Source organism: Grammomys surdaster, unplaced genomic scaffold, assembly GCF_004785775.1.
Source record: "Grammomys surdaster isolate TR1022 unplaced genomic scaffold, NIH_TR_1.0 264, whole genome shotgun sequence".
Classification (NCBI taxonomy): domain Eukaryota; kingdom Metazoa; phylum Chordata; class Mammalia; order Rodentia; family Muridae; genus Grammomys; species Grammomys surdaster.
The window spans coordinates 2,572,995-2,581,775 of record NW_021604705.1 but is presented as its reverse complement, the minus strand read 5'-3'; the positions used below and the strand labels follow the sequence as shown (position 1 = coordinate 2,581,775).

The 8,781-nt window shown below is 43.8% G+C and overlaps 1 protein-coding gene across 5 annotated transcripts in view; it reads right to left on the bottom strand.

Annotated features, from left to right (window-relative positions):
- LOC114628097 (multidrug resistance protein 1B) overlaps nt 1-8,781 on the bottom strand; it is a 62,030-nt gene that overhangs the window by 3,378 nt on the left and 49,871 nt on the right. For all 5 annotated transcript variants that reach the window (XM_028776051.1, XM_028776049.1, XM_028776052.1 and 2 more), the window contains 3 exons: nt 8,563-8,719; nt 6,658-6,855; nt 971-1,177 (listed from right to left, as the gene is read on the bottom strand). In XM_028776051.1, coding sequence (XP_028631884.1) covers nt 971-1,177; nt 6,658-6,855; nt 8,563-8,719 — 562 coding nt within the window. The remainder of the gene's footprint in view (nt 1-970; nt 1,178-6,657; nt 6,856-8,562; nt 8,720-8,781) is intronic.

Here is an 8,781-nt window from a genome sequence, read left to right as displayed (position 1 = left end):
TTTGCCCACAAGACCCCTGCCCGCCTGGCTGGTTTGAGGCTATTAAGTCCTATTCTGTAGAAGGCATTTCCTGTAATAGTAACTTAACTGGTGATAATGGAAGAAGGTATATTATTTGGGTAAGACCTGGGGTTGGAGAGATAGATCATTGGTTAAAAGTACTGGCTGCTCTTTCAGAGGATCCAGGTTAATTTCCAGAACATATATGGCTGCTCACAATTGTCTATAACTCCCGTTCCATGGTATCTGAGGCCTTCTGGCTTCTGACACCAGGCCTGAATGTGGTACATGGGCACATATGCAGGTAAAACACCTATACATGTAAGATAAAAACAATAACATTAAAATAACTAAAAGAGCTAAAGATAGAGCCAGCAATCCTACTTATCAAACTTACTAGAGGAAATGAGAGGGCTTTCACAGAATTATAACCTAGGGAACATTTTAATAACTAACTTTATAGGTATAGCCCGGGGCCCATGAAACTCACAATGGAAGAAATTATACAATACCACGGTCTTCTCAATGACTCAGCCCTAATTATCGAGGCGTGCTCTGGCACTGGTCCAGCCTAGTCTAACCCCAGAATGAGGCCTGAAGCTTGGGAAAGAGCTGCAAAGCGAAGGACGAAACAGAAGTGGAGAATGGAGATAGCTGGTGAGGACCGAGCCTTTGTTGAATCAGGACACACAGATCTGGACTCCAGCCCTTCACTCAGACTTGAAGGAAGGGGATTATTTCCCTGAAGGGGTGGGGCCTCCACCCCAGAAGCTGTAGGTTAATACCAGGCCTCCTCCTAGACAGTTCCTGAATGGATGTCACACTTTGCTCCTGCCTCACCAGGACTCACGGGATCAGGCAAGCTTAACGCCTTGCAGGCAAGGGAGATGTGGCCAGATCTGTGTATACATGTGGATATGTTTTGGCTACCAACTTTTCTTTGGTAATCTTAATCCAGAGAGAGACATACATCAGGCAGCGAGTCGATGAACTGGTGGATGTTGGCCTCCTTGGCCGCCCTCACAATCTCATCATGAGACACGACCCGGCTGTTGTCTCCGTAAGCGATGTTCTCAGCGATGCTGCAGTCAAACAGGATGGGCTCCTGGGACACAATGCCCAGGTGAGCTCGGAGCCACTGGACGTTCAGTTGCTTTACTTCTTTGCCATCTAGGAACTGAAAGCAAGGGTTCACAGATCAACTTCAGGACCATCATCATTCAGATGTTTCAAAATCTTACCACCATTACTTTATACTTTAAGACTGTGGGGTTGCCATGAGATAAAACAACTTTGGATTTTTAAGGTTTGTTCAAGAATACCATAACTGTACACTTTGAAGAAGTCCCAGTTTCCCATGTTTTAACCCTGTTTTTTTTTTTCATTTAAGTAGTAATAAGCAGAAAGTTGATCCTCCTTCCAAAAATATCCATGTCCTAATCCTCCAAACTGTGAATGCATTTTGTCAAAGAGGCATTAAAGCAGCACACTGTATTATGTGCATTCATTAGTGTGCTACTAACTGGCTAACTCTAAAGTACGACGATTGTCCCAATTATCTTGGTGTAGCCAACGTGGAAAGGGGACAGCAGCAGACTATCCTGAGGTGCATGGCATGGAAAGACTTGGCCAGCAACTGCTAGCTTTGAAGATGGAGAAAGGGGCCCTAACTTAGGCAAAGCAGAGCAGCCTGTCTCTTGTGGTCCCAAGAAGGTATGCTGCACGATTATCATTTGTATTTTAGCACAGTGAGAGTTGTTCTAAAGGCTCAAAGGCTTACAGCAGTGTGTGTGTGTGTGTGTGTGTGTGTGTGTGTGTACAGATAGACAAGTGTATAGAAGGATTCATGGTATGTTCAATACTGAGCCAAGAGTAGGAAAGAAAAGGCCACTGTTCTCCTACATCACCGATTTTCAACCTATTGGTCACGACCTTGTTGGGATTGAATGACCCTTTTACAGGGATTGCCTAAAGCCATCAGAAAACACAGATATTTACATTAAGATCATAATAGTAGCAAAAGTATAGTTATGAAGTAGCAACAAAAATAATGTTATGGTTGGGGGTCACCACAACATGAGGAACTGTATTGAAGGGTCGCAGCGTTGGGGAGTTGGGAATCAGTGAGTTAGATACACAGGAGCTGGGGAGGCCCCTGCATAGATTTGCTAATAAAATCCTTCTCTGATACAGATGTGCCAACTAAACAAATCTCTTTTTCGGAAAAAAAGGGCCTTCAAATGAGGGAGCTGTTAACAGCTTCTAAAGAAAACCCCAGTATCCCAGCTTTGGACAGTCAAACAATGGTGCTAAGCGTGAACTTGCTAATATATGTTCTCTGTATACCTTGTGAGTAGCTGGTGCCTTTCAGATAGCACTGGCCAGAACTAGGATAGATCTTTGCCACAGAAATGCATTTCTACTTGTGAGACTGGCAGTTACATGGATAGAAAGCATACTATGATCTTGCCGGTACCAAGTTCTGTTGCCATGGAAACCACTCTGTGCATCCATTCTCCTAGCTTTCTAAACATTTTAATAAGTCAAAGTGCAAAATAAAGGATGGGAAGAGGCAGTGAAAATCATGAGAGGATGTAACAGGCATAGTAGCACAAGCCTACTACCCCAACATTACAGCAGTGGAGGCAGACCACTGGAAGGTCAAGTTAACCTCAGCTACACACCAAGTTCTAGAACAGTTTGAACTATGGAGCAAAGCTCTATCTCAAAACAAACACACAAGCAGTGACTCCATATTGTAGCATACCTATGTGATCTTGTAGAATGAGGGAGGGTCGTATCTTAGAAGTGGAAATTTGAAGAAATAATCCTTAAAGAAATTTATTCTATGTCTATATCCCTGGAAGCAAAACATGTTTATAACTGTAACACACAGATTTGGGAACTATTTAAATCCATATTGGCCAAAGAATTCTTCCTCTAAGAAACACACGTTTGGAAGCCCAGAATATAAAATGCTTTCAAGTACAGCTTCTGTGGTAGAGGCACACTAGTGGTCTGATGGGAGACCCAGAAATTCTAGAGAATTCATGGAAATTGCTCACAAGATCCAAGCCCAGGGGGCCAGAGAGATGGCTCAATGGTTAAGAGCACTGTCTGCTCTTCCAGAGGTCCTGAGTTCAATTCCCATCAACGACATGGTGGCTCACAACCATCTATACTGGAGTGTGATGCCCTCTTCTGGCATTCAGGTGTACATGCAGGTGGAGCACTCAAACATTAGGAAAAAAAATCCAAGCCCAAGGGAAGGCCTATCTAGAAAAGTAAAACTTGGTAAGGAATAATCTAAGGCTAATCAAGATAATTAGCTCTTTCTACTACTATAGCCTGCTACATCTTCTATTCCCTAGTACAGTCATTAAGTGCTGCATATGTATTCTTTGCATGTGTATGTACTCTGAAATAAAGAAAAAAATGTCAAGGACTGAAAACATTTTAGGTTCTGAGGTCAGCACAAAGCACACACTCCATCTTTTATCTTCACAACAAGTCTTAGGGTCACGGTGACCCTGACTGCAGTGCATGGGGCAGACTGGAGGGGAGAAAGGCAAGGCCAGGGGCAGACTCAACTTAATAAAAGCTAGGCTGCTAGGGCTTTCAAGTACATGTAAATTCTGGCACTTGAAAAGCATTCTGGGAGTGAGGGAGGCCAGGCTGCTATCAAGAAGCTCTCCTTCACGTTGTGGTGACTCCCAAACATAAAATTACTTCATTGCTACTTCATAACTGTAATCCTGCTACTGTTATGAATGTTATGAACATAATATAAATACGAAATAAAAACAAATATGATATGCGATCACAAGGGGGGGATCCACCCACAGTTTGAGAACTGCTGTGTTAGAGTTCTGTGGTCAAATTTTAATAGCAAAACTTAAAGCATAAAATTGAACTCAAAAAATAAAAAACACTTTTTAATAAAGTAAAAAGATACAAAGCATTTATAACTTATAATAAACTGATTATATTGGTTGGTTTTGTATCAATTTGACACAAGCTAGAGTCATCAGAGAGGAAGGAGCTTCAATTGAGGAACTGTTTCAGGAGATCCAGCTATAAGACATTTTCTCACTTAGTGATCAACGGGGGAGGGCCCAGCCTATGGTGAGTGGTGCTATCCCTGGGGTTCTGTAAGAAATCAGGCTGAGCAAGCTATGGGGAGCAAGCCAGTGAGCAGCACTCTTCCATGGCCTCTACATCAGCTCCTGCTTCCAGGTCACTGCTCTGCTTGAGTTCCTGTTCTGACTTCCTTCAATGGTGAACAGTGCTGCAGAAGTATAAGCTGAATGACCCCCTCTACCCCCCGCAACATGGTCTGCTTTTGGTCATGGTGTTTCATTGCAGCAATAAAAACTCTATCTAGGACACTGAATAAGGTATGACTGCTTTGAATAATTATTGTATGGAAGTTTTAAAAGCCATGGGTATCAGACTGAAAAGTCTCCGTTCATCTTCATCTTTAGGGCAGCCAGGGTCTCTTGGAGCTGCTGGGAATCAATGTTTGGGTCACTGTCTTATCTCTGCGGTGGCTATAAGTGGCTGTACAGGTAACTTAATGAATACAGAATGACAGTTTCCTGCTCTCAGTTGTTTCCTTGAACTCTTTTTCCTCTATCCCACTACACTTCTTTAAATTCACAGCCAAAACATGCTTCAGCTTCCTCCTTTTAAAAATATTTATTTTATTAGAGCTGGGGAGTGCTGGCACATGCCTTTAATCCCAACACTTGTGAGGCAAAGGGAGACAGGTGTACATCTGTGGGTTCAAGGCCAGGCTGGTCTACAGAGCTAGGTCCTGGACAGCCAAGGCTACACAAAGAAATCCTGTTTCAAAAAAAAAAAGGTTTTTTTTTAATTTTGTTTTTATGTATGCATATGCTTCAGTGTATATATGCATACCATGAGCACACAGGAGGACAAACAGGTCAGAAGAGGGAGTCAGATTCCCCTGGAAATGGAGTAATAGGTGGTTGTGAGCCACCATGTGGGTGCTTGGAACTGAACCCGAGTCCTCTACAAGAGCAGTGAGCACTCCTGAGTGCAGAGCCCTCTCCCCAGGCCGCCAGGTTCCTCCTTGTGAACTTGTTACTTCAAATGTCCCCTAACCTGCAGTTCTTCCTCTCTCTTTCACAGCCAACTACTTCATAGTTACACAAATCTCCACGTTTCCTCCTTAGCTTCCTTCAGACATGCCAGGCTGTTCACTAAGAGTAGGAAGTGTTGGAAACAGTCCATTGATTTGCTCCCTCAGATTGCCATGTCTTCTAGGTTCTTACCTCATCCAACCTCCCCCACTCCATCCTCACTGACCTTTTCTCCTTCTTGAAATGTAGTAATTGGCTTTAATCTCCTTATTACTCCTAGACCCCCTTTCTTTTTTTATTGGATATTTTATTTATTTACATTTCAGATGTCATCCCCTTTCCCTATTTCCCCTCCCTAGAACCCCCATCCCCCCTCCTCCTTTTTGTTTTTATATCATTTTAATTACATGCATGTATTAAGGTCAGTTCTAGGTTGAGGGTCTGTGGGGCGGTGGGCTATGAGAAGCAGCTGGGTGCCTGGTCAAGCATAGGGCTCGAACCCTGAACCTTTATCAGGGCGGCAGGTGTTCGACTCTGCTCCCAGGCTCTGGTTCTTTTCATTTAGCTTCCGCCATCCACAGCCCCTCCCACATAGAGGTCTATGGCCATCAGTCATGAGGAACAGTGCCTCAGGCTCTCTCACATGTAGATGAGGTATCTCCAAGTTCTCAGACCAAGTCAATAGGGGTTATCTGTTGCAGACCCTAACTCACCCAGAAACTGTATATAAACTGTGTATAAACTGTATATAAACTATATATTCAGGAGAAGTAAAAGGTGTGTGGGAGAATCATCCTGGTGTCCTGAGAGTTTCTGTTGCAAGATCTGTAACACTTGGGAAGAGATCTGCTGTCCCTGAACTTGCCTGGGACAGCAAGCTGCCTCCTTGCCAGCTAGCCGGCTAGCATGGAGAGATAGGTGCAGCACCTGGGAGTGACTGAGTGGTGACAGTGGAGACACGAGCAGAGGCAGCAGTGGAGTCAGGCAATCTCCCCTCCCTGCTCGAACTCTTTCCCCTTGGCCTGGACCCCTACACTAGGCCAGGCCATTGTGGGATGACCTCTGGAACAGGGGACCCACAAGGGTCTAGCACACACTAGATGCAAATAGTCAAGGAACAAGCAGACAATAAACACAAATAGTCAAAGAACAAGAAAGGCATTAAACCCAATTACGTGAACACCCCCGTGATCACTGTTTCTAAGGGCTTCTCAGGATGACCAAAGTATCTGAGCCTACTTTCCTGTCCTATCCCAAGGTCATTTTTATGCTAGACCCCCTTTCTATTCCTTAAGCTACTCTAACTTTTGATGCCCTTCTCATGCCAGGGAGACAGAGGGTAAGTAGGTTCCTGTGAAGAAAAAGTTGATGGAGAAGGTGTCTGGAGCAGATGTTGCAGCTTAGGCACCAAAATATAGCTGTAGGATGATTCTCAGTGGGTTATTTTTCAAAGATATGTGGGGGGGGGGCATGGCTTATAACCAAGGGTTAATACTATCCAGGCATTTATATGATAATAACCAAGATGATCTGAATACAAAAGTGTGCTCACCACTGATCCAGCCATGGGATCATAGAAGCGCTCGAGCAGCTGGACCACTGTGCTCTTCCCGCAGCCACTGCTGCCCACTAGGGCCAGCGTCTGGCCCTTCTTCACCTCAAAGCTCAGCCCCCGAAGCACTGGGATGTTGGGTCGGGTGGGATAGTTGAACATGACTCCATTAAATTTCACATTGCCTTCTAACACACTCTACAATGAGAATAGCAACAGTTAATTTGATCATGGCAGTATTAGAAACATGGAATAGATCTGAACCTAGCTGCCTCCAGCTGCCAGGTGAGGTAGATCAAAAGGACTCTGTGCTTAGTGTGTCACTAAGTCTTCACTGTACTCATCCATTGCATAAATGACCAAAGGAGTCCAAAAAATGGGCTGTTTAACAGGTTCTCCTCTTATTATCTGGCTTCCTTGAGCAGGAGGCTGTCAGCTAAGCAGCCCCTTTGACAGCTGCCTGAACTGCCCTCGTGCCGAATTGGCTGCACTAAGCACATCGTGAACGTCTTAAGAGAGTGGTATTGCAATTACAGCCACTTGCGGCAAAAGCACACTTTCGATGGGGGAAAAGCATTTCTATTGTGAGTGTTATAATAGCTTGCTGTGGAAGTCACAAGGATCTCCAGCAAGCATTTTCACACAGGACGCAGGGGGACACTGCTGATGGAGGAGTGCTCACAGTGGCCCAGCAGAAGACCAATAATTAGTGTCGATATAGTCTTAATATATTTGTCTTAATAGATAGGCCTTTACTTGCTACTTTTCCTCTCCCTCATCAACACAGTTGCAGCAATAGTAGAACAATGGCTGGCATGCCATTCATTGTAACTGAATAGAGTTCCAGACAATGCCATGCATGGGAATCGGAGGTAGAGATGATAACAATTGCACAGAGCTATAGACGAGAAACTCCAGGCTCCAGCTATTGGAAGAACTGCAAAGCTTTAAGGACCAAAGTTCTGACACCCTAGGCTCGAGACCTATAATACTAACTCTACAGGAGCTAAGGGTCTAATACTGGAGTCCTCTCCAACGGCTGTAATACTTAGCAAGCGCTGCTGCTGCTGCTGCTGCTCAGTGCTGTTGCTCACTGAGAACTATAACAGTTTCAAATCACCAGGGCAGTTGGTAATAAAAGCCTAGAGCAAAACACCCCGACATCACCTAGTAGCCATAGTGTCTGGATTCTAACGTCTGGAGTAGGTGCCCCAGTTCTCAAGGCTCACAGCCTGCTAGTTCAGTGCCCTATGACTTAGGCACGCAAGCACTTAGCACTCCTAGCGATGAAAGATTTCTAACCGTCATGCTCATGGATTTTATCCTTGGAGAGCAAAAAGACCCCAGTCAGGTGGCTAGTAACAAATTAGTGAAATTCTATGAACTTTGAAATGAAGCTAACCTGTATTTCACAAAGCTAGAATTTAAGACTCTAAAAGAACGAGTGCATGACAACTTGACTTTAATTCCCAGGATCCACATGGTGGAAATAGAGAACCAGCTCCTATAATTGTGCTCTGGCCTCCACCTATGCACTGTGGCAAGTGAACTTCACACACACATAAATAACTAAATAAAAAATGAAATTTTAAAAACTCTTAAGAAAAAGAGAGAATCAATGTATTTATGTGGTGACATTAACACCATCCAATGCATAACACAAATGCAATAAAGCTTTTCCTCCAGAATTTGCCTATGAAGAGGATACTATTCATATCTCTCTGTAAAACTGGCTTGTAAAAGTACTGGGTTTCAATATACATTTAGTACTCAATGAAATAAACCCAAGGCCTAGAAATTTATATCACAGTCAATATAAGAAAAAGCACAATTTTATTAGCTTTCTTCTTAGACTATTTTTTTCCATGGGGTTATCAGGTCATGTAAGTGAATAAACAAACTCACAGGCTTCAAGCCCTCTGGGCTGTAGCTGTCAATCTCAGGGGTTTTCTCAATGATCCTGATGATATGGGATGCTGACACTTTGGCTTTTGCGTAGTCAGGAGCAAATGAACTGGTATTCCCAGCTGCCATGGCACCAAAGACAACAGCAGAAAATACACTGAAAAACAAAAGGAAAAAAAAAACCATGATCACACAGTCGTAGCTACGGTGGAAGCAAGC